We start from the raw sequence: 26,236 nt of genomic DNA, 5'->3' as shown, positions 1-26,236 counted from the left end.
AATTAATTATGTGTTGGCTAAAAAAAACCTAACATGACCCAAATGTAAACTCCAATTTAATAAAAAACTCTTGTGTACTCTTTTATCTTTGGGTTGATGAGCCAACCTGGTTCACCATGAATTCAACCCAGATGAGCCGGGTTTTAGATAAATCGGATCAAAAATAAACCCGTATTGAAATTTGTAAAATCATTTTAACCCAACTCAACCTAAAGTCATGATGAGCCGAATTGGGTCGTAGTTCCGATCCTTTTTACAGTTCTATGTTTAATAGAACATAAGATAATTATAAGCTTCTAAAATGGGTAATCACACCTATTTATCCATATCTTGCATTAGATGTAGATGAAGTATATTCCATTATTTTATTTTTTTCAGCCACTGAGAAAATATAGAACTACGAGTGTATTCATGAAAGTGTTTCTGATTGACATCTTCGACAAAGTTATAATTGTTTAATGTTTTCTAGATCTTAACTACCACACCCACATTAATGACATGAAACTTTATTTCATCAATAGCACAACAATAGTACATGTTTGTCATCAAGTTTCTCTCAACAAATCAAATCTACACTTGTTGTTCTTCCTCTCACTAATTATATGGATCCTTGTGTTTAAACATGAACCAGAATAAATACTTCCAAACCTGGAAATTAACATCATCACATATTCCACATCTTCTAACTGAATAATTAAACTGTATAGTTTCATCTAGAGTTTAGGTTTCTTTTCCTTTCTCTTCTTATTTTACTGAACTATACCTCTCCCTCTGTACCCCACCTAAAGGACCATCCTGCTAAAATCCAACCTCACAAAGCTAAGATATTCATCATTGATCCAATTATACTTATCCTTGAAAGGGTTACTCAGGTTCTGCGGAGGGTAACTTTCTATGCAGTCCTTCCACACGTTTGTATCAGACAAGTCCCTCGTCACCTCCCAAACACAGTTGTTGCACTTGAACCCAGCTCCAAGACTTATCATCAGAATCCTATCACCCTTCTTCAGCCTCTTCTTCGCCTCCATGTAACCCAAAACGTACCAAAGCCCACCGGCAGAAGTGTTTCCCCAACGGTGAAGTGCCATTCTTGCAGGTTCTAGGTCATATTCAGACAGCCTAAAACCCTTTCCAACACCGTCAATAACTGCCCTCCCTCCAGGATGCACACAAAAGTGTTCTATCCCTGTCTTGAAATTCAACCCACCTCCCAACAGATTAATCTTTGTCTTCTTCGTCTTGTTCTTCCCAAGAACCAGCCCAGTGAAAAAGGGTACCATTTCCCTTTTCTTCATCCCACTGTACTTTACAGAGGCAAAAAAGAACCTTACCATTTCCCACACCGGCAGAATCTTGGGTGCCATCGCTTGAAGGTTCACCGTCAAGGCTTGAGCGGCACTCTTCACAAGACTCTTGGTGAGGCGAAAACCCGAGTACCCCTGCTCATCCTCCACCTGTATGCAGCAGTTGTAAGCCTCGTCATCAGCACCGTACTGGGTCCTCTCCATGTGCTTCAGTTTCAATATTGCACGCTCCTTCAGAGAAGCCTTGTTTGTTAACATCACAGAGCAGCCACCGGAACGAAAGAGGCAGTTAGAAAGCATCATTTTCTTGTCCGTGCCACAGTACCAATGTGCACCAAGATCCTCCGTGCTCACAACAATCCCGACGGAGTTCTTGTAAGTCTTGAACAGTTGCTGCACCACATCGATAGCAACCACACTTGCACTGCACCCCATTCCTGCAAGATTGAAAGCTTTCACGTTTTCTCTCATCTTGTACCTGTTTATGATACGTGCTGCGAGAGAAGGCGCCGGCGAGAACAAGGAGACGTTCACTACGAGGATGTCTACCTCGGAGGGTGAAATCCCCGTCTTCTTGAAGAGGTTGTCGAGTGTGTCGAACATGATCTCGTCTATTTCCTCGTACGTGTCCTTAAGAGTTGGACACTCCTCTCTCCCTTCAAGAACGGTTCTGGGGCAGTAAGTGTTCTCCCCAATCCCCGAACTGACAATGGTTTTGAGGAGAAACCTCAACTCCTCCAACCTCAGCTTTCTGTTTCGTAGGACAATCTTTGTCGCGGAATCGGTGTCGAGTTTGGTGTCTTCTGGAGGCTTAAAGCACTCGTAGGCCAACATGTAACATGATTGGCCTCTACGTTGAAGAATCAACTTCAAAAGGGACAAGAAAGAGTAGAATAAGAAGGGAAGGAGAAACAAGAAGAAAAGATTCATCTCTAGATATACCAAAGAAGCTAGGGATTAAGGTATGAGGATATATGTTTGTAATTGTGGATGTTAAAAGTGCAAATACATGTGTATATATATATATATACAAACAGAAGCAGTTATGTAATGTCAATGTGCAAGTTGTGCGTCACTCAGTTTGACAAGTTGCGTGAGAAAAGTTGAGGATGTGCCCTACCAGACAACTCTGAACCAGTCGATATTGACTGTGATTAAGTGTCCGTCTCTCATTCTCAAAAATAAAATAAATAAGTAATATTGTAGAGTGTGAGTGATTTCTGGTGTTTTCTATTTACTTTCATTCATGAATTGACACTCCGAAATTTGTAATCCTTTTTCGGCCAGTTATGATTTATGGTGGATAAACAGGAATCTCGTTGGAGTAGGTCAAAGTTATTAAATACTGTGTGGACCAACCAGCTTGCGAAGATGAGCGAAACCAAAACTCCATTTGAAAACTTCATCTTCCCAGTTTATTTCAGAACTCAACTAACATACCCCAATGGAGTTGAGAAACTTTAATGATCCCTCTCACGTATATATAATATGTTTATGGTATCTGAATCAAGTAACCTCGTGCATATAGGTTTTAATAAAGTTCCACTACCAGCTAACTATATATGTATTATTAGTACATGGTGTTCTTGTATATTTGCATTCTTCAGCATTCAATTCAATTAATATCTTCTAATCAATGGAGTGGCTTAGTTAATCTCTTCTTGTTGTTTTTTTTTTCTGTAATTGTTGTTCTCATCTTCAACTTTAACGTCGTCAGAGAAACATGAATCACAGTCACATGGATCTGCAGTTATACTTTATTTAAATTGTTAGTTTTAATTGCTCTGTGAACATCATATCCTCATATGACATTTGCATGACATCTATATTACCAATAATTAAATTAATACTAAAAAAATATTATTATTCCTATTTCTACATTATATATATAATATCATGCGTGAATGGTTTAAATTATTAGTTTGTATCATTGATGTAAATGATATATATTGTATTAAATACACTAACAACATGACAAAGTCAGAGAGCGATGTTTATGTTATCTTTAAAATTTGAATGTATTTTATATGTTCTGCTAAAAATAAATTGTGTTGAAAAGAGTATAAAAACTTAACTGAACCCATTCACTCTCAATGTTTTGCCCATCACTTCAAACCTCTGTTTTGGTTCTTGATTTTAGTAGGTTTTACTTTTTCTTCATTTATTACTTTTTCTTTCTAGATATCACAGTAGATATAGTCTCATAAAAGTAAATAAAATGAAAAGAATGATAAAATATTTGTGAAAAATAAAGAATCTACGATTTCATAAGCCTTTGATTGGCATGGGACTGTACCAGCGGCCATGATGTAAAGAATAATTAGTTTTCCTTTAATTAATTAATTGAGCATGACTCTTCAACATTGCCCTCAAGAAGACGTAACTGTTGATATTGATATCTTTGTTTAAAACTTCTAAACCATATTAATTACAATTAAAGCTCGTTTACTTAGACTATTCTTGTTTTAAATGTTCTGTTTATCTTCGTATATACGGCTTTTTGTATTTCAGGGTCCTTTGACCAAAATATTGTAAAATGAGATTCGTTGAATTTTTTTTTTTTAAAAATGGGTCATGTCATTAGCTGGGAGGACGACTTCCAAAGTGAAGTCATCATTCCCAAAGACCGGTTTTGTTTTTTTTTTTTTTTTAAATAGATGTCGTTACTTCACATAACGTTTTTGTTTAATAGAAAAATGAAGTCGTCACGTAACATGACGACTTCACTTTTCATTTTTTTTAATTTTCAGTTTTAATTATTTTTTTTTCTTTTCCTTTATTTTATTTTTTAAATATTTCAGATTTTTTTTTAAATTTAACCGTTTTGTTTATTTTTTTTATTTTTCAGTTTTGATTAATTTTTTTATAATTTTTCAGTTTTCGTTATTTGTTTTTTTTTTAAATTGATTAGTTATTAATATTTTTTGAATTTTTAATTTTTTTTCAAATTTTATTAGATATAAAAATTATGTTGATTGTATTGGTAATAAAATAAACTTAATAAAATAGATTAGATAACATAAAATTACATAATAAAAATAAACTAAAAATAATTACATATACAATCAATATAATTTTTATATCTAACAAAATTTGAAAAAAAATAAAAAATTTAAAAAATATTGATAACTAATCAGTTTAAAAAAAATAAAGGTTAAAATACTCCCTTGGTCCATGTTTTTGTTGAAAAATCTCAAATAGGTCCTAAGATTTTTTTTAGTCTCAATTAGGTCCATATTTTTGAAAATGTGTAACAATTAGGCCAATTCCGTTAGTATGGAGTTAACGGTGTTAAAAGCTGTGCCACGTGTCAGCTCCACATTTTTTTGAATTTTTTTATTTTTTTTTTGATTTTTTTTTGATTTTTTTTATTTTTTTTTGAAAATTATTCATGCCACGTGTCATATCAGTATTGTGCCACGTGTCAAGTCAGTGAGGTGACACGTGTCAAGTCATTGTTTGAATCTCAATTTGGTCCATATATTTGTTATTTTAATTATATTTCAGTCCATTTTTTTTTTAATTTTCAATTTCATCCTCTCCAAATGGAGATCAAATTTAACTTTTATATAAATTTTATAATGATATTTTTATTAAACATTTTAATAATATTAAGTTTGTTTTATATTTTGTTTTAAAATTTTAAAATATTTATTTTAACTTGTTACAAAATTGTTTTAAATAATTTATATACAAATGTTAGAGTTGATTTAAAATTAACAATTTTATAAATTTAAATATAAAATTTTAAAACAATTTTGTAAAAAGTTAAAATAAATATATTTAAAAAAATTTAAAAAAATGGACTAAAATGTAATAAAAATAACAAATATATGGACCAAATTGAGATTCAAACAATGATTTGACACGTGTCACCTCACTGACTTGACACGTGGCACAATATTGATGTGACACGTGGCAGGAATAATTTTCAAAAAAAAATTAAAAAAATTTTAAAAAAATTTTAAAAAAATTAAAAAAAATTAAAAAAAAAATTAAAAAAAATCAAAAAAATGTGGAGCTGACACGTGGCACATCTTTTAACACCGTTAACTCCATACTAACGGAATGGGCGTAATTGTTACACATTTTAAAAAATATGGACCTAATTAAGACTAAAAAAAATCTTAGGACCTATTTGAGATTTTTCAACAAAAACATGGACCAAGGGAGTATTTTAACCAAAAATAAATAACGAAAACTGAAAACTTATAAAAAAATTAATCAAAACTGAAAAAAGAAAGCAAAACCATTAAATTAAAAAAAAAAAGAAATCTGAAATATTTAAAAAATAAAATAAAAAAAAGAAAAAGAAATAATTAAAATTAAAAAACTAAAAAGTTAAAAAAAATGAAAAGTGTTTATGTTAAAACCGTTACGTGAAGTAACGACATTCATTTAAAAAAAGAAAAAAGCGAAACCGGTCTTGGGAATGACGACTTCACCTTTGTAAGTCGTCCTTCTAACTAACGACATGACCCATTTTTAAAAAACAAAATTCAACGAATCCTATTTTACAATATTATGGTGAAAGGGACCCTGAAATACAAAAAAGCCTCATATAATTTTACGTCTTTTGTATTACTCTTCAATTAATTAATTTATGTATTAAAGCTTTAAGCAAAATTTATGAATTTAATTAATGTTTGCCAACTGCTTTATGGAAAACATGACCAGAGCAAAATAATGCTTTATTTATAGCCGGCTAAAGTTTTTTTTCTTTTTCTTTTTCAAAGACCTGGTCATAACAGACACATTTTCACTAACTTCTTTATCACTTATTCCAGAAAATATATATATATATATATATATATATATATAAAGAAAAAAATTGACTTTATTGTAAGTTAAAACTAGTTTGTATAAAAAAAAAAGTAAAACTTTAAAAAAGTTTAATACCAAGTTAATATTTCTACCCATTAATTCATTATGAGTTGATTTCAATTTTCTTTTATGATAGCAACTCTTCTAGATATTCTCTAAATTATATTAATTAGTAGACAATGTTTTATACGAATATCTTTATTATCCGATGCGAATTTAATAAAGATGGTGAATGTGATAAGATGTTTATAAGTTGTATGGTTCATAAACCTCTCAATTACAATAACGTTTTTAACTTTATATATATTTTAAATAAAAGGTATCAAATATACTCGGCAGACCTATGTCTATACAAAATGTGAAAGTACATCTGTTAAAATTATTATTAAGTATTTGAAAAAATATATATATTTTACCTCCTTAATCTTATATATTTGAATTTGATGACCGCTGCTTTATAACAAATATACGTGTAATTGAAACCGCATGATACACACTTGACTTGTCTCCACTGATTTAACATTTTAGATTCATGAGTGACCATCCTAATAAGTTACATACATAATCTATGTTTCGGGTGTAGGGACCAAGAGCCTACTAAAGAACCTCTTCAAGCTTACTCCACTTTTCACTGCAGCGATAACTTCTCCAAGAAAATTCACTCCTTAGCTCGATCGGCTGGGATGACGATCGGGGTACCTGTCTAAAGGGCTCTGATGCTTAAGTCAGTAAAGGACCGATCGGAGTGTAATTGCTGTAATAAATGCGAATTTAAGATGCTCACCAACCTACCTTTGGGCCCTATTTATAGTTTTCGGTGTGGGCCTGTGATTAGGGTTCCTTAATCACGGCCCAATGATCCTTTAATCAAGATTACTGACTCGTTTAACGTTAATTAATCTGATTGACTGGTTGTTTGACCGTGCGACCGATGACCGCTTGACTAGGTTAGTTATGCTTTGTTTTTAACAAGTGAACGATTCGCGTATGGCTGATCAACCGACAGACGCATGTAAAGGATTACGCGAATCTAGATACTGATCGACCGACCGTCCTGATGGTTGATCAACTGATTGTCCTTTATTAGGTTAAGGTACTGTTCGTGCGAGGCCGATCGATCGATGTCCCATTGGGGATCAGAATGTCACTCGTTTGTGTTACCGATTGACCGATGGGCTTGGACGTGGTTGGCTTGTGAGACCGATCAACCGATTGCATCTGGCGGTACCTTAACTTATTTGTATAACCGTTTGACCGATGGTCCTACAATTTGTTCACCAGGTCGTTCGACCGTTGGTTTCTTAACGATGCTATGTGGTTTGTTTGTAGAACCGATTGACCGATGGTCCACAATTTATTTACCCGGCCGTTCGACCGATGGTGTTTTATAAATGAGTTTTCCCAATCTCGTCTGATGGGCCTGAGGATTGGCTTTGGCCGATTGACCGATGGGACATACAGTACAATCTATATCTAAAAATTCTCAATCAAACAATTATTATTAAAAAAACTCATATTATCTGCCAATTTTGTTTTGAAATTTTTTTATAGAAAATACTTATAAATTTTGTTATGACAAAAAATTTGCAAGAAATTGTTGTCAATTTTTTTGCAAAATATTTTGTATTAAACACTTTTCAGAACAAATTTTGTAGGAAATACTTGTGAATTTTATAATTTTGTAGGAAGTAATTATCTACAAAGGAATTACCTGTCAATTAATATTCGTAGAAAAAATAGTAGAAAAAAGTCCTTTCTTGTAAATTTTTTTAACAAATTTACAAGAAAAATCTTATATAATATGAAAATTTTTAGTAGTGAATAATTTTGAAAAAAATAAACATAATTTAATCTAATAATACTTAACAAAAGTTAAGAATATTTCCATATTCTATAATTTTTCTTTATTATTTTTGTCTACAGAGAGAGTTGGTTATTTATAGATGTCCTTCTAAGTTTGAACATAAAATTATATAAAAGTATGACGTCTTCTATTTTAATTCATTTATTAAAAAATAGTTTCATAATTTAATATTAAATTGAAAATAAAAGTTCACTCCTCTCCCTTCTCATCTAAAAATTAAAAAAAAAAAATCCATTCTATTTTCTGGTCCAAGTAAATAAAATTAACAGCCCGTGCCTGAAAAATCAGAAAAAAAAAATCGACATAATGAGTTTGATTTGAGTAAGCGGATAATATTAAATAAATAAAATAAATAATAATTGTAATAATAATAATAATAATAATAATCAGATAGGAAAGGAGGATTATAATTTCAAGAATACCAATTAATCCGAAATCATATTTTAATATTTATTTTTATTTATTTATTTATATATATATACTAAAATTTATATAAATGTATAATCAATTAAAAAACAATTATTAAAATCATCTATGTAAATTTTTTTTACAAAGATTCCTTCATTCAATTAGTGTTCTTTTAAAAAAACTAATTCAAATAACCGGTTAACTCATTATCCGAACAATAAATATATATATATATATATATATATATATATATATATATATATATATATATATATATATACTAACCTAATAATAAGTCAAATAATTGAACATAAATTTTAAAATATTACTAAATTAATCAAATTAACCCTAAATTCATTCCAATCCCACCAATACGCAAACCTACTATTTTCCACTCTCTTATATGTAAGATATTCCATCTCAATTAATTTTTACGAGAGAGTAAACCTTAATAGTTAATATCTTGATTAAAATAAATGTATTCTCTTAATAAATAAATATTACTTTATCCAAACACAAGCATATGCACAACTTATTTGAAAGTACATTAGAAACAACATATAACTAAATGTTTCATTAGAAACTAAGAACATATATATTAATCCAGTACAACTTATTTAAAAAATTCAAACTAAAATAGTTTTTAATATCAGCTTCTGTCTCTGTAATACAACGCCAGATGATAGAGGCAAGAACATGAACTCCTCTGTATCCCTGTACGTGGCTATAAAGCAATGAATATTTCTGTGATTATTATCATGTCTATTTCAAAAGATAAACTATTAAGTGGTCCTCAAAATTGTTATTTCAACAAATTTTATTTTAGTATGATAAAAAAATAGTTCGACGTTAGTAACGTTTTCATATTAATAAAATACAGATATTATTGATTGAACGATAGCACATGATGAATGTTTTGATCTTAAGTTGGTGGAAGAAACCCTAATCGCAGCCATGATTTATGAATCTGAACAGAACCTATATGCATGCATTTTGAAGTCAATTTTGGGCTATATAAGCATTTATTCGAGAGCTAAGAGACAAAGTGTGAGATGTTATATTAAGACAGGTCTATAAAAATATCTTTCTTAGTGGAATTATTGTTAAATTATGGTAAAGAAATTATAAGAAAACAATTAATGTGCATGTATGAACCAAAATAAAACCATTGAATAAGATAAGCAACAACTTGGATGTAGGAATTGCATGGATTCAAATAATAAGGAGATAGCAACATGCAGCTAATTCATTGAAATCATGATCAACATTATTTCAAAACTTTGTTACGTGAAGTGTTGTTCCAGATATTTATTCACATTTAATAACACTTTATATATATTTTATGAAAAACCATTTTATGATTTTAACAAACTATGTGCATCACTCAATGAGATAAGCTAGTTAATTTTTAATTTTCTTTTTGTCTATGAAGTATTAAAAAAAATTAATTAAATATTGTTGTTTAATTTTTTTGTTAACAGAGTGATCATAACTATTATATTAATTCTTCATGTTGCTTACTTGTTCTCACGTATTAAGAAATGTGATATGTTATGGTTAATACAGAGAAATATTTTGACTAATATATAAAACGATAAATAATTTTTATTGTTTTCATCGAAAACTTATTAGATAGTAAGAAACTGACATTGTCACCTAGAGTGGGGTGGGTCATAGAAATGTATTTATCAAATTAATAAATTATTATATTTAATAAATACTTTATTTAGATAGAGAGAATCTAAAGACTATTCCTTTGCTCTTGTGTAAATAAAAAAAATTAAATTATTATGAAAGGTAAAAATTAAGAGATAAATTGTTGTATATAGTTAAATATGTATGCTTAAATAATTTTTTCAAAGTAAATAATGTTAGTAGAGAAAAAGATATAGAAAAGGGAGAAGTGATAATTTGATAAATGATATTAAGAAAAGTTTAGGTTAAAAAAATGTAGCAAAATATATATATATATATATATATATATATATATATATATATATATATATATATATATATATATATATATATATATATATATGAATATGAATCCGAAAAGGGTTTATACGGATGAAATGTGCATGTGTATGAGATATTGCATGGATGTGTATGTACGTAGTAAAATGTACAGAGAAATGAAAAGGGTTCGCCGCCAATTGAGAAATTAATAGAATCAAAGAAAGAGGATAGCAACATTCAACTAATTAGTTGAAATTATGCTTCTATCTGTTTAATTTTTTTATTTATTTATTTCTACTTTGTTTGTGACAAGCTTCATTACATTATCATTTTGAACTTTCCCTTACATCAATGCATCACCATCCCTTCTTATATTTTCTGTCTCTTCTCATTTATTGTTTTGCACTGCTTTTAACTAACCTTTTTCTTTAACATACCTATAATTGCTTTCATACATAAATGGTTTCTTTTAATTTCTTCAATCATTACTATATTTGTTTTCTTTTTTAATACTTTCATATTTCTCTTCAACATTGGTTCATCTACAAATCACTTAGTTATCTTGTTACTTTTTTTAATTATTTAAAGTTTATCAGCTTTATTATATGTGTTTCATCATGTTTAATAGTTTTTATAAAGATATTATATATTTTCTGTTATAATTTATATCATATATTTAATTATCTGTTATTATTATCAAATATTTTGTTTTATTAGGTTTTACTTTTTTTTTTAAGATGAGACATTGTACTCTATATATTAATCAAGGTTTTAATAAATCAGTAAACAAGCTCCCATTAAGTTGTTTTCATCAAATACATCTTGTTAATATTTTTCTTCTTTATGACTTATATGTATCTAATATGGTATCAAAGTCAGGTTAAAGTCTATTATAACAAAATTTGTGGACATTTTGTTTCATCCGCTAATGAACCACCCACAAATTTCTAGTCCCACACACGAGATGAATATACATCTGTGTGACGGGTGTGTTGAAAGTCCCACATCAATTAGAGATAAGACCAATTCACAATATATAAGTGGGGTGCAATCCTCACCTTACAAGCTGAGTTTTGTGAGATTGAGTTAGACTTAAATTTCACTTCTAATAGTTTTACATCATTTAAAAACTAAAGTTAAAATAATTTAAATACAGTTTCAATCTTTTATTCAATTTCATATATATATATATATATATATATATATATATATATATATATATATATATATTTCATATTACCTTCATCTTAAGAAATTGAAACTCTTATTCTTTTTCAACCACCAAGTTTTTAATGATTAATTTAAACATTAGTGATGTCCTGTCAAAAATTCGTTCACCTTTATATATCAATCATTCGAACCTAATATTTTATTAACAAAACTAAGTTTCACTTCAACCTAATATCTTATTATAAAACTAAGGTTTACTTCTGTCATGTCAACTAAGATTTATCTTTTAATGGAAATATAATATCTTGTTATAAAAAAAAATGAAATAGTTAATTCCATAGTCTTGATAAACTTTTTACTAATGTTAAGCAATTTATTTATTTATTTAACCTTTATTAGAAAAAAAATGAGTTTAATTCCACATGAATCTACCCATATATAACTTATCTACAAGACTGGGTCAAACTTAAAAGCAAATTATTTAAAATTATTATTATTATTATTTGACTTATGTGCAGAAAGGTTGAAAGTGTAAATATATATATATATAAAAGCCAGTTCAATTTACTATTTGGCAGAAGTGTGTCCTTTGAGGCCTTAATATAATATTAATATAAACAAAATATGTGGAGTTCAATTATATATTATATACTATATGTCTGAATAAAAAATATTATTATAATATATATCAGACAATTAATCACCGACAATATGGAGTGGCAATTTATTGGATTTAAACACGTAACAAGGGAGACAAGTCTTTTTAAAAGATTAATGCCCTAATATATTTTATATATAATTTTTTTGGTATCACAATTTAATTGAAAACAATATATAAATTATGTGAGTAATATTTATTTATTTATTTAATTAAGATTGAAGAGGATAAGAGCGACGTAAAACTGTGACACGTGAAGGCATCGATCCGAAGGGACATATCTGCATGACATTGATATGTTTTCCAACTCTCAATGTATTAAAAAGAAAGACGCAATTCCCAATTGCAAGCACTTTCCATCATCATTTTGATTTCGAATGACAAAAAATTTTATTATAAGAAATACTGATTACAACACCATATTAATAATTATAACTTATAAGAAGTTGGATATCTCATATTAATTAAAATAATGAAGTTTCTTTTATCAATTATGTTATATTAAGTTAGAAATTCAAATATAAGTTGAAAATTTTATCTTGAGTAGAGATAAAAAAAATTATATGACTAGAAAAAATAATTAAATATGATTTTAACCATTAAACTTTACACAAAATAGTTTAATTATAATATATATCTTATACCTGATAAAATAACATGATTATAATTTATACCTGATAATTGTCCATATCATGTACACATCATCATTTAATTTAAGTACTAGCGATTCTTTCTTCTTCGTAAAACTTTTGGGCTTAAGATTACATTAGATGCAGACTTGAATCATATTTCATTATTTTAACTTTTTTTTTTTTCTGTGAGGATAAGATATAGACTCACTCACCAGCGTATTCATGAAAGTATTTTTATTGAGAAAAATATTTTTTAACAAAGTTATATCTTTCTTTTTCAAAAAAAAATGACTACTTTTGGAATTAGATTTACTTGATTTGATAGAAGTGATATTGAAAAATATATATTTATTATACATATTAGAAGAGAAATGTTGTTATGGTCATAATTTGTTATTAAATATGTTTATATATATATATATATATATATATATATATATATATATGACCGAGATACTATAATTTTATAGTCAAATATGTATGAAAATGTCCGGAAGAAATTAAATTTATTAAGAAGATTTATCAATATTTATATACATTTAGAAAATAAAAATGATAAATTTATATATAATTTATATTTTTACATAAAAAAATTGCTGCCTTTTAATTTTATCCTTTAAATAACTTTATAAATATTATTTTTTAAGTGATAATTGTTTAAATTTAGTTATTTTTATAAATTTAACTATTTTTAAATTAAAAATTATCTATAAATAAATAAAAATTACTTACAATCACATTATAAAAAATATATATTTAATTTTATAATTATGATAATATTAATAATTTAATTATTTTTTATTATCATTAAAAATAAAAACGTATTTTTTTCACTTAAAGAAAGAAAATGAAAAGCAAATATACATAAATTAAATGTGTATGACTGTAGAAAAAATGAATGAGAAATTAAACTTATATCTTTAACTAAAAGAAGCTTCCAACTCTACTTCAACTTCTACTTCAACTAAGATTGTATGGGAAGATAACACTGCTGGCGGCTATATTTAAAGTTAAAGGTTAAAGAGGGTAAGAGGCTGCAATTCATAACTGCATCAAATAGCTATATACATGTACCTTTTATTTGTTAGGTTTCATATTATTGCATTTTTATTTTAAATCACCATAAATTCAACAAATTAATGCTTTGACTTTCACCTCACCACACTACCTGCAACACTAAATTTTTCTTTTTATTACTTTCCATCACTAATATAATTTAATCATTCATTTATGCTCGCAGCAAAAACATTTTATATATATCAAAAATTATTAATAGAACAAATTAACAACACAAATTCATTCAAATTAGGGGTGGGTAAGTAGTCATTTTAGCTTTGACTTTTGAAACTCGTGTTTAAAGGAAACATTTATGAAATAAATTATTATTTTTAGTTTGAATGTGACTTTCAAAAACCTCCGGGATTTGATTAGTGGGTGAACTGGTGAAAACTAAAAAGAAAATATTAATAAAATACTTTTTTTTTCCTTTCATTTCATTGGGAATTAGTTTATCCAATTAAAATTAATAAATTAATTCAGATAATTAACAATTTTAAATGTTTTTAGTTAAGTTTTTGTTAAATGTTTTGTAATCAATTTAGCATTCAAAAATTTAAGATATTCATCTTTTATTTCTTTTATTAATTAAGTGACATAAAAAAAAATCTTATTGTGTTTATAAAAGATGTACATAATCTATGTATGGAAAGATAGTTTGATTAATGTTAAACATTGTGTATTATTTTAGAAGTTTTATAATATCAACATACATACATACATCAGTTTTTTTCAAAATATTTTTTAAGTTAACGTTATTTTATATATTTAAATAGTTTTTAACTTTAATATAAGTTAATTTTTACTTTACAAAACATATCCAAATTCATTTTTTCTTCACATTTTTCTTATCTAAAAGCTTTTTAAGAAAAATAATGTTCAATCCATCTTATTGGCTGCTATTAAATAGCCACAAAAAAATAAAATAATTTATAAATTATTTCTATGTTTATAAAAAATTGTCGGCAAATGTAAAATTTGATGTAAGGAAATTAACCACCAACGGCCAACAATATTTGAATTTACTTATCTTTTATAAACTAACGTGTTTTCTAAATTATTTGTTGTGTATTTAATTCTTATCTATCTTCTTTATTTAAATCCGTACGTCCATTCATTGGAAAATTTGGTCAACTCATCCGTGTCAAACCCTTACCCATAAATCTAGAAGGCTAACCCTATATGGAGTACACAAGTATTACAATAACCTAACATGTTATATACAATAAAACCAAAAATTAACAATATATTTTTTTAATATATAAATGGGTTTCTTCAAGGCTCTATAAATACTTTGTAAAATTAATTATTCCAATTTCAGGTTATAAATACACTCAAAATATATTTTTCTCTCAAAATATTTTTAGTTGTGAATTAAATTTGAGCTACACAGCCCACCAAATTAGGTGTAGGCTTTCTGCAAGGTATCAATTTGTTTCCATTTTAATTAACTTGATTTCTCTTTTCATCCACATAACTCATATAATGAATTGTCAAACTTGGCCACTAATGGTTAAGGAAAATATCCATTAATTGATTTAAATATGTATTAAACTATTTGATTATTTTAAATGGTTGTGGTGCTATGCTATCTAAGATTAGGCTGCTATATCCCATACATTTAATGAAAGAAAATTCAGACATATTTATTTTACTAATTTTTATTTCAATATTATTTTAACATAATGATACTTTAATCCACTTTTTTTTACCAATTTTTAATTCATCACTTTAATCACTATTAGATCATCGCATCACATCATTAAAAAAAATCAAAAATAAATGATCTAATAATAATTAAAATAATGAGTTAAAAATAAGTAAAAAAAGGTGGACTAAAATATTATTGTCCATTATTTTATTATGGACTTCCTGGACCGAGAGTTTCTTCCTAATTAAAAAAAAAAATCAGATATAAATGTAAAAGAGATTAAAGAGTATGAAAGTTGGAAAAAAAATCATAAGGATCAGAAAGAAATATTATATTATGAAGAATATATCCATGTATAAAAATTGGCTTGGGTTATGATATTGGGTTCACTCTCAAGATCTATTGAGAAAATGATAAAGGGACAACAAAGAGGACCCTAATTTTTTAATTTTATTATTTAGTTTATTCATTTTAATTTGTTATTAGTAAAATGTTTAATCAGGTCTTACATATAAATGTTAGATTTTATAAAAAAATTATAACCCAAGTTATACAATAGTATAATTTTTTTATATTATTAAATTGGCGTAGTTAATTTGATAACTGAAAACTTAATTTTGTTATGATTAATCACGATCTGTAATGCAAAACGTAGTTTTGTTATTTAAATGTTAAAATATTGAATTCAGAGGGGAAGAAGAAAAGTGAAAAAGAGGAATTGAACGGTGAAATTTCAATGGCGGGGATTCAGATGCTACCGTACGGCGACGTCGATTCCAATTTGAGGGCTATGGCCGGGTGCGCCGAGGGTTTCGGCCGCCATGCCATCGGCGGCCGCCATGGTTCTCTGTATATCGTCACCAATCTCGCAGGCACACTAACCTATGCTCCTTTTTTCTGCATTCCATTTAATTTAATTGAATTCTGAAAATGTGAATAAACAATAATTGATTGAATTGAGATGAATGACAATAAGATAGTAAGTATAGATCGTGGTTTATGATGGATGAATGATTGATTTCAGATGATGGTCCTGGGTCCCTTCGCGAAGGATGTCGTAGAAATGAACCTTTGTGGATTGTTTTTGAGGTTTCTGGTACGATTAATCTGTCGTCTTACCTGAGTGTGTCGTCGTATAAGACAATAGATGGGAGAGGGCATAAGGTGAAACTGACTGGGAAAGGTCTGAGGCTAAAGGAATGTGAACACATCATCGTGTGCAACCTTGAATTTGAGGGTGGTAGGGGTCATGATGTTGATGGCATTCAAATCAAACCAAATTCTAGGCATATATGGATCGATCGATGCACCCTTCGTGATTACGACGATGGCCTTATAGACATCACAAGACAAAGCACCGATATCACTGTATCCAGGTTGGTGGGCTCATTTTCTCCATTTTTAATTGAATTAGAACAGTGGTTTGACTCCTGTGATGTGATTATGGTAAACGTAAGTCATCTCAATAGTTGATGAGAGGGTTATAGATGATGTGTTGTTATACATGTGCGTATGTAATATCATTGGTGGGTATGCTTTATTATGCATGTGCATGTAATATTATGAGAAGTGATATTTTGACAATTCCTTTTCCATCTAGAACCAATCGAAAACCCTTTTATAATAATATAATAATAGTAAAATCTGAGTTCGTCAATGATGTTTTGATAATAATTGGGTAAGTGGCGGTGTACTCCTTGTATAATTAATATTAGTTACGCTAGTATTAATAGTTTGTTTTTCATTAATGGCTGGCCCTGTGTTTGGATTCACATCCACACAACTCTAAAGCATGTCATTGAAGAAACTATTATGAAGAAGTAGATAGACTTAGACATAAATCTGCGTGCATTGTGATTATTTACCTTATCCTGTGAGAGGAGTTGTTCATTTTTACTGAATTGAACTGCAACATTGGTTTGTCAAATGTTCTACGCATAGTAATCTCAGTTGTGGATAAGAAAATTCATGTTTGATTTTGATTTTGATTTTTCAACACACCCAAGATTTATAATCTATCAACAGTTGATTTATTCATCCATGACTGAAGGTGTGTTTTGAATCCTCTTCCACACGATTTGGGCACGTCACTGGAAAGAAAAAACAATTAGTAGTTGCTTTTAGTCTGTTTTTTGACATGGATCAGTGATGGATTCTCAGATACACAGAGATTACATACCTTATCCTTTCGAGAGAGTATCTCGATTTAGAGGAGGCGAATCAATTGGTCAAAAATGTAATGGGTTACTTGGTTTTGTGGCTCTAGGTGTTACTTTGGGCAGCATGACAAGACCATGCTCATTGGAGCTGACCCGACTCACGTTGGTGATAGATGCATCCGGGTGACCATTCACCACTGTTTCTTTGATGGAACGCGGCAAAGACAGCCACGTGTGAGGTTTGGAAAAGTTCATCTGTACAACAATTACACCAGAAACTGGGCGATTTATGCTGTTTGTGCTAGTGTGGAATCCCAGGTGAGCTTGCTGCTATCATCTGGCAGATTTTCTTAAAATTTGCTTTCCGTCCTAAGTTCTATGCAAGAACTGAGAGAGAGAGTAATTGATTTCGTGAAATCATTTTACAGATATACTCTCAATGTAACATATATGAAGCGGGAACAAAGAAAAAGACTTTTGAATTTTATACTGAGAAGGTAAAATATTTCTTTTCACTCAAGTTTGCTGTTTTATGGTCATTAAGCATATCATATTCACAAAGTTACTCTAAGAACAAGTTTTATGGCTAGTAATGGTTGTGATAAAAATGTGTCTCTAGGCGGCAGATAAGGAAGAGCAAAAGTCCGGCAACATAGTATCAGAAGGAGACATGTTTTTGAATGGTGCAGAGCCATGCTTGGTTACAGAAAACAGAGAAGTGGCCATGTTCCATCCTACCGAATATTACCCGACGTGGACGATGGAAACTGCTGCGCATTCTCTTAGAGAGATCCTCCAATTGTGTACAGGTTGGCAATCCATTCGTAGGCCAGTAGATCGTATGGTCCCTAATTAAGATTCATTGCATGAGCACACCTTCTGCATTATGAGGAAACCATTCACATATTACATCAAGCACATTTAAGAATGAAGCTTTAATTTGTCCTTTATTTAATTCGAGTTGTACTAACATATTGTTGTGTTCTGTTAACATAGTCAACTTTGTGGTTATGACACTTTTCGATTTGGTATTTATATCGGTCCCCATTCATAATTTTCATTGTCAGAAGTTATTCTTATTCAAAATTGAAATTTAGAGGTATTTTTTTTTATAGTTTTATTTTTGAAGTATATAGCTGTGGTGACCAAGCAAGAAAAGTATTTAAACTCGTATTTAATTTACCTTGTGTAAGTCCTTGTCTTTGGCTATTCTCTAAGTATGAGACGTGAAAACAAGGTCACCTTTTCTAAGTTGATGACTTGAAATGGATACATTAGCGTTTTTCTTTTCTAGTTGAAAGCACTGAGGTTAGTCATAAATTGGAGCTTAATAAGTTAATTAATTTATAGTAAACTAGCTACTGATTTATATGTCTCGAATTACATTACCATAAATTTTAATTCGGTGGGTGTGTTGAAATGATATACCATCTTGAAAATTAGGATAAACAACTATTATTAAATGTAACGAGGTAATGAATGTATATGAATTTATACTATAAATTTGATCATTTTATATTATAAAAAAATGGTATTTAAGGAGTTCCTTGTGAAGTTCACATGCTAATAATTTAGACCAGGAAGAGAGTTGGTTATGGAGTTCACATGCAAACAATTTTGTCAATCAATAACAACAAAATGAGATTTAGAAAGAATAGTAGTTGTGGCATGATGTTTTCGGTCTGTATACTTCTTTATTCGGATTCTTCGGCCCATCAACTGTGATCATCCCTGGACCACTGCACTTTTGGCCCACTCTTTTGATTTCACGAGTTCACATTTTATTCATTATTTTTTTAATTTCATTTGACTAAGTCAATGTGCTGAACAAAAATGGTTTACTCTCAGAAAGGGTTTGGACAAAGTTTTTCACAAGATTTTGTTATGGGAAAAAAATTCCAGCTTCTAATACAAACTAAATTAACTTACGTACTTTAACCTTAAGTGAGTTAACTAAAGAGTTTATTAAATAAGAAAAGTGAATTAGTTTATTTTAACTTGCTTTCGAAAAACAAGTTGATATATAGAAAACTCAGTTCATTTTACCTTTTTTTATTTTCTCATTCTATAAATATTTAGAGAAAAATTTAGCCTAGTGTAATCAAAGTTATTTGATTGTATCAAATATAAATGATATGGAAAATTTTATCTGTATATGGTTGGGTTGTACTGTGAAAAAAAAAATCACCCCCTTCTCCAAAAAGAAAGAATATTTTGCCATAATCATGGAGAAGGGAGACGCTAAGCCAGGAGAAGATGTTACTCTCATAAATGGCAGATTTGATTGAGAACACACAGTTCAATAGAGATGAGACTGACTATTGAGTGGATTAGCGGAAAACATGAGGATTAAGTACCTAATCCATGAAGTAATTTAATACCACAGTATATATATCATGCTTTTGACTTTCATTTTGTCTGTTACTATTTGAAAGGTGTGATGTATCTGCAATTTCTTCATGGACTAAGCACCTCTTCTGCCATTCTTAATTTTTCTAGCAATCAAATCTTAATAGCTCCAAAAAAAACAAATTACAAGTTTTGCAAAAATGTACGAAAATTGGATGCAGTTTTGACACTTTTTACATATGAAACAAATTAACTCCTTTATAAATGAAAAACACTAGAATAGTAAAAAGTTTAATTTCGACAAACGCCCAGTATAGTTCTTTCCGAAAGAAACAGAATACTTCAAAGCTATTCGAAAAACTAAAGGTAATCACTTTCGTAGGTACGCAATAAAAATTCCAACGTGATTTTAACTGATTAAATGTGTCTAACACGAAATATTATTGAGTTCGATTGAAGAGTAATTTCTTTTAGTTAATTATATTCAGACTCGTATATTATAAACATCATAAATTAAATTTATGGGTTCTCTTAAACGCCGCAAATGGTCTGGGAACACATTTCTCAAAATGTAAATGTAAAGGTTGATTAAAAGAAACGTCAAAAATGCAAAAATTTTGAACGAAAACTAAAAACAATGCGCATAAATTCTAATAGCTTCAAAAAACCCAACATGAATTTTAACATAGGCAATAACAAATGGTCATGAAACTACAAATCTGAGATGTATCAAAACTGGTCAAGTATTAAAGGAGTAAACGTCAAATTGATCAATAAGATTTGCTCTAATATTACACCTTGATAGCATACTTCCTCATTGGGAAATAAGTCTCTTTCTTCTTCTCCCTCTCAGTCTTCAACGAAGCCTGCATGAAAAAGAAATAAGAAATCTCATGAGAAACAACTGTTGTCCATCACCACCAAATATAGTCCTATAAGAGTTCACTTCTCTACAATCATGTTAATCTACAATGTAAGAACACCTAATAGTCGCATTTAACTTCACTTCTCCCCAATAATTTTTATAGAAAAAATTAGAGGAACATTGATGTTTATGTCTCTGAGATTTTATAAAAATCCTAAACAAGGTTATATTTCCTCGTGTCTAAAGCTAATTATATCAATGGAAGTCAAAATCACAAGTATTTCTCCAAATCTTGTTTCAAGAACAAATTCAGGAGCAAATAACACATTAGATAACATTTGGAAAGGACTGGATCAGATCAAATTGATCCAACAAGCACTTAGAATTATTTGTAAAGAATGACGGAGAGAAAAACGGATGTCGCTGACTTTCAATCAGGATAAAAGAACCTTTATGAAGGACAGACAATCTTAGCATGGGTATTTCAAACATGCAAACTTCAGAAACAATATAGTATTTCTCTCTAACAAGATGATGGTGCAAATATGCATATATCAAAAATTAAACCATTATTTTAAACCTTCCAGTGTACATCCTAATTTCTATAAGAGAAGCAAAGTAACACAACCCTCAGTACAGAATATTATAGGAAGGGATTCTCCCACATTTCGCCTCTGTCAAAACAGTCCATAAAGCATTGAGGATATATAATTGAAATTTGAGTAATACAGGAGAATTATTAAGCACACGAGCAACCATAGAAAAAAAATTGTCCAACACGAATAGGGTACAGATAGAAGTTGCTCGAGTAACATCTCAAGACCATAGACATTAAAGGCATTACACAAAAACGTGCAATCAAATTAGATCAGGTAGGCACAAAAAACAAAAGTGGAATGAGTATCCCTAAAAAATAGAACAAATTCAAGCTCATCAAAACCAATGCAATCCATTTATTAAAAACTAACAACAGAGCATTCGCATTAGTCTACATACTTTTGGTAACATAGAGTTTGTAGTTCCATTAAAGGAAGAACCAATGGCATTACCTGGTGCTTAGTAAGCCTCCTGCGAATAGCCCTGGTCTTCTTGGGGCGGAGATCAAGGGGCAAGTACTTTTTGTTCTTGTAGGCATCCCTCAACGCAGCCTTTTGCTTCTGAGAAATCACAGTCAAAACCTGGGCAATCGACAACCTCACCACTTTTCTGCAACCACGAATTGAAAATAAAAACATAAACACAAGCACCACACATGCAAAAATACAAATTCAAATGACAAACAACCCAACGCGGAAAGACATGAAATTTTACATCTTGGAGAGCTTGTTAGGGGCACCTCCGGTGACCTTAGCAACACGAAGCAAGGCTAGCTCGGCCTTGAGGTCCTTCAGCTGATTCAAGAGCTCAGCTTTCGTCTTCTGCCTCAGCTCGTAAACCTTAATCCTCGCTGTAAAAACAACGCTTTTAGTCAAATCAATTAACAACAATGGACAGGGAATAAAGCTTCAGGAAATTACCCATTGCTACAATTCCACGAGCTTCTGCTTCGGCTGCGACTCTACGTTGTACACCCTAGTGTTAAATAAAAGAGACGAAGCTCAAAATTAGGGTTTTTTTTAGTTATATAGAATGCTGTTTCGGGTTCGGCCACATGCGGTTTTAAACGGGCCTGCAGTTTTTTGTTGGGTTAACTCGAAACGGCGAGGCCCACTTTACTAGATTGGGCCGATTTAAACTTTCGAATTGGATTTCTTTTCTTACTTCTTCATAAGGGGGCTTCTCCCTGCACCTCCAATAGTTCTTCTGTACCCCAAAAATGACTGTTATACCCTTATTTACTATAGGTGAGAGATTGGGTGAAAGTGGATGGGACGCAGTAAACGTCCTGCACCCCCAAAATTTTATTTCTTCTACTCCCTTTTCGTTTGTTCTCCATCCCAGTATGGGTTTTCATTTAAAATTTTGCTCTCATTTAAAGTTTGATAAACTATATAACAAAATCTTTTATGAAACGGATTGTGGAATGCGTTTCAAACTTTTACCAAACGAAATACAAAAACCGTTTTTCGAAAAAATCAAAATGTATGAGAAACGGATTACAGAATCCGTTTCATAACACTGTGAAACGGAATCTGTAATCCGTTTCGTAAAAAAAATTGCAAATTTTTTTACAAAACGGATTACAGAATCCGTTTCGCATGTAATCCGTTTCAGAAAAAAAAATCTGTCTCGCTTCTTTCGTGTGTGGTGATGAGAAACTTCTTTCAATCAACAGTGATTTTCTGACTTTTTTTCCCTGTAGTTTGACTCACAGACCCAGTAGAAATGTTATTCATTTGAGTTTTCCAGCAGCTTATTATTAAATTATTAAAATATTATTTCCACACTCTCCTTTGGAAAAAAATTTTCTCATTCCCAAACAAAGTTATTGGCACAAATATTTACCAAATAGATCTATCAGTTCTTAAGTTCAGAAATTGGTTCCCTAGCAAACATTTTTTATTCTTCACTTTGGCGATGACCGGAAAATAGGTTGGAATATCTTATCTGTATTTTTTTGTGTGTTTCTTTTATAATAATTTCAACTGTTTTTAGAATATTAATTTTAAGTATTAATATAAATTATTAAACTAGATTAATTTACATTATTTCAATGATTATTAGACATTTTTATTGTTAATAGATTCATAACTTTAAAAAAATAATCATTATTGATATTAATAATTAAATTGTATTTGAATATAAACTATTAATTTAATATTTTAATAAGAATTAACATTAATTGTCGGTAATAATTTAAAATGAGAATTTTAAAATGAGAAAAAAAAATGCAATTTTTTTTCTGAAACGGATTACAGAATCCGTTTCATAACACTGTGAAACGGATTCTGTAATCCGTTTCCCATACATTTTGATTTTTTTGAAAAACGGCTTTTGTATTTCGTTTGGTAAAAGTTTGAAATGCATTCCACAATCCGTTTCATAAAAGATTTTGTTATATAGTTTATCAAACTTTAAATGAGAGCAAAATTTTAAATGAAAACCCTGGAGAACAAACGAAACGGGAGTAAAAGAAATAAAATTTTGGGGGTGCAGGACGTTTGCGACGCAGTAAATGAAATTTACTGCGTCCCACCCACTTTCACCCAATCTCTCACCCATAATAAATAAGGGTATAACAGTCATTTTTGGGGGTACAGAAAAACTATTGGAGGTGCAGGGAGAAGCCCCCTCCTCATGATTCTTATTTCACTCTTTCTTTTTTTGTAAATTTTTCAAAGCCGTATCCTCTATTGCAATGTTTCCAAATATATTTTTATAAATATATAAATATTTCAGAAATTATATTTTTAGTATATTTTACCTTAAATAATATACTCTAAAAGCATTTAAAATGGTAAGACTAGCTACGAAAGTAATATTAGAAATCTGATATATTGTCAATTTATAAACTACTCAAATAAGCTCATAAATAGTTTATTGTTTTTTGACCAATCGCATTTGTAAAGATGATCTCCAGTATAAGAAAAATATATAATAAAAAATAAAATAAAATAAATAAATTATATCTAATAATTATTTCTAGATATTTTATTAAATATCTTTTTATGTAGAGCTTTAGATGGATTCAAAATTGTGAGTGAGATGTACGAAAAATTTGATTCGTGTGGGGAAAGTCTTATCTTTTTGTAATGATGATTTTTTTCCTTTTGTCATGTTGTTTTTTGAAAAGTTGTGTTAATGGCGAATTGTGACTTGTGTGTGTTGAATTGTGGGTTTGTGCTTGAACCATCCATATGGCAATGATGTGGTGGTTCCGACTTGTCACTCGTCTTTTACGGCCAAACCAAACAACACACCAAAGTACAGCAAAAAAAAAAACAGTGACGCAAATAGAAAAAAGCACCAACACATGCGTGCCTTCCTCATCCATTCCAATTCAAACAATAGTCTATTTCATTATCTCTTTCTATAATTATCTTTATTAATCTTTCAATTCGATGATTTTATGTTTTGGTAAATTTAAATATCTATTTTAGGATTAAATATGTTTGTAATTTATAAACTTATCGCGAAATTTGAATTTGTCCATTAACTTTTGATATATTTTGGTTTTCAAATTTAAAAAATAATGAATATAATTCACTTAATTATGTTTATTTATTTTTGTGTTAAATGATGTTTCAAGTTGATATTTGAAATGAAAGGTGTATAACTCATGTCAACTTGTGTTGAACTGCGTCTTAAAAAATCTCACATCTTTTAAAATAAGAGAGTGGGTGTTAGTGATTATATAATGAATTCTAATTCATATTATTCCTTGTATTGAGCTAAAAAAGTATTTTTTTATAATTATTTTTAATAATCTTTCGATTCAATAATTTTGTTTTAAATAAATTTAAATAATTATTTTAAAATTAAATATGTATGTAATTTCTATATTTAATCGTGAAATTTAAATTTGATTATTATTCATATTTTGATATATTTTAATTTTTAAACTTTAAAAGTAAATTAATATAATTTACTTCATAACGTTAATTTGTTTTTGTATAAAATGGTGTTTCAAGTTAATATTTGAATCAGAATATATACTATTTAAATGTCAACCACTAAAAATATATTTAATCTTCGATCTTATTAAAAAACAAATATACAATTTCTGAACTAAAAATTAATTATATAAAAAAGTCATCACAGGACTTCTGTAAAACTAGTATTATAAATGAAATTCGGATAAAAATTATATAAAACAATATTTTCATCATTAAATATACTTTATTTAAGAGAGAGAAAAGTGAACGCTGTGACGGAAATCACGTAAACTTTTCTTTTGGCTTACATACCATGCATTTAAATCACCATTCAATTTAACCGTTAGTTTTAGTTCGAGTTTTCGACATGTACGTTAAAGAGTTATCATCTTCAGTTATTTTATTCTACTTAGGTGGTTTAATAACGAAAGTATGCATTATTTGCTTAGTTAAACAATACAATTAGCTTTATGCTCTAACAGTTCGTGTCTTTATCTTAATAATACACCTTTAAGTCTATAGTTATAAAACTAAAATCATTTACCATAATATAATGTTAACTTTTTTCTTTTATACATTTTAGTTTTAATTGATTATGTAAAATATGATTATTTATATCTACTTGGTGTTGACTAAATAAACTTATGGTGTAAAAAATATTACGCATGATATAAATTCAATGTGAGTTAAGAATTTCACATAATGGAAAAATTAGTAAAATGAACAATATATAAATAAAAAAATTAAAAACACATTATTTTAAAGTTTTGAATTCAATATAGTGTCATAATTTCTTAAATGGATT

The 26,236-nt window shown here is 29.1% G+C and overlaps 3 protein-coding genes across 3 annotated transcripts; 1 reads left to right on the top strand and 2 right to left on the bottom strand.

Moving 5' to 3' along the window:
* Positions 1-490: 490 nt before the first annotated feature.
* Positions 491-2,312, bottom strand: LOC114189901 (3-ketoacyl-CoA synthase 19-like). The gene has a single exon (XM_028078626.2). The coding sequence runs from the start codon at positions 2,232-2,234 to the stop codon at positions 783-785; it is 1,452 nt and encodes a 483-aa protein (XP_027934427.2). The 5' UTR covers positions 2,235-2,312; the 3' UTR covers positions 491-782.
* Positions 2,313-16,194: 13,882 nt separating this feature from the next.
* LOC114190464 (putative pectate lyase 21) lies at positions 16,195-18,736 on the top strand. Its single transcript, XM_028079358.2, has 5 exons — positions 16,195-16,395; positions 16,548-16,899; positions 17,790-18,000; positions 18,111-18,179; positions 18,302-18,736. The coding sequence occupies exons 1-5, from the start codon at positions 16,260-16,262 to the stop codon at positions 18,536-18,538; spliced, it is 1,005 nt and encodes a 334-aa protein (XP_027935159.2). The 5' UTR covers positions 16,195-16,259; the 3' UTR covers positions 18,539-18,736.
* A 1,953-nt stretch (positions 18,737-20,689) lies between these two features.
* Positions 20,690-22,546, bottom strand: LOC114190057 (large ribosomal subunit protein uL29). Its single transcript, XM_028078816.2, has 4 exons — positions 22,414-22,546; positions 22,208-22,343; positions 21,946-22,102; positions 20,690-20,897 (listed from the first exon to the last, which is right to left on the bottom strand). Exons 1-4 carry the CDS (start codon positions 22,415-22,417, stop codon positions 20,823-20,825), a joined length of 372 nt encoding a protein of 123 aa, XP_027934617.1. The 5' UTR covers positions 22,418-22,546; the 3' UTR covers positions 20,690-20,822.
* Between the last annotated feature and the right edge of the window lie 3,690 nt (positions 22,547-26,236).

The sequence above is a fragment of the Vigna unguiculata genome, chromosome 7 (genome assembly GCF_037176805.1).
Source record: "Vigna unguiculata cultivar grain cowpea cultivar isolate G323 ecotype 2 chromosome 7, ASM3717680v1, whole genome shotgun sequence".
NCBI classification, from domain to species: domain Eukaryota; kingdom Viridiplantae; phylum Streptophyta; class Magnoliopsida; order Fabales; family Fabaceae; genus Vigna; species Vigna unguiculata.
This window is presented reverse-complemented; position numbering and strand designations above follow the sequence as displayed.

What these genes read in the sequence shown, in the direction of transcription:
- LOC114189901 (XM_028078626.2), bottom strand. Translation starts at nt 2,234, where the DNA reads ATGAATCTTTTCTTCTTGTTTCTCCTTCCCTTCTTATTCTACTCTTTC.
- LOC114190464 (XM_028079358.2), top strand. Translation starts at nt 16,260, where the DNA reads ATGGCGGGGATTCAGATGCTACCGTACGGCGACGTCGATTCCAATTTG. An exon ending in TATCGTCACCAATCTCGCAG is followed by an intron (nt 16,396 to 16,547) that starts GCACACTAACCT and finishes GATTGATTTCAG; the next exon opens with ATGATGGTCCTGGGTCCCTT. An exon ending in GTGCTAGTGTGGAATCCCAG is followed by an intron (nt 18,001 to 18,110) that starts GTGAGCTTGCTG and finishes ATCATTTTACAG; the next exon opens with ATATACTCTCAATGTAACAT.
- LOC114190057 (XM_028078816.2), bottom strand. An exon ending in CCTAACAAGCTCTCCAAGAT is followed by an intron (nt 22,103 to 22,207) that starts GTAAAATTTCAT and finishes TCGTGGTTGCAG; the next exon opens with AAAAGTGGTGAGGTTGTCGA. An exon ending in GGAGGCTTACTAAGCACCAG is followed by an intron (nt 20,898 to 21,945) that starts GTAATGCCATTG and finishes TTTTTCATGCAG; the next exon opens with GCTTCGTTGAAGACTGAGAG.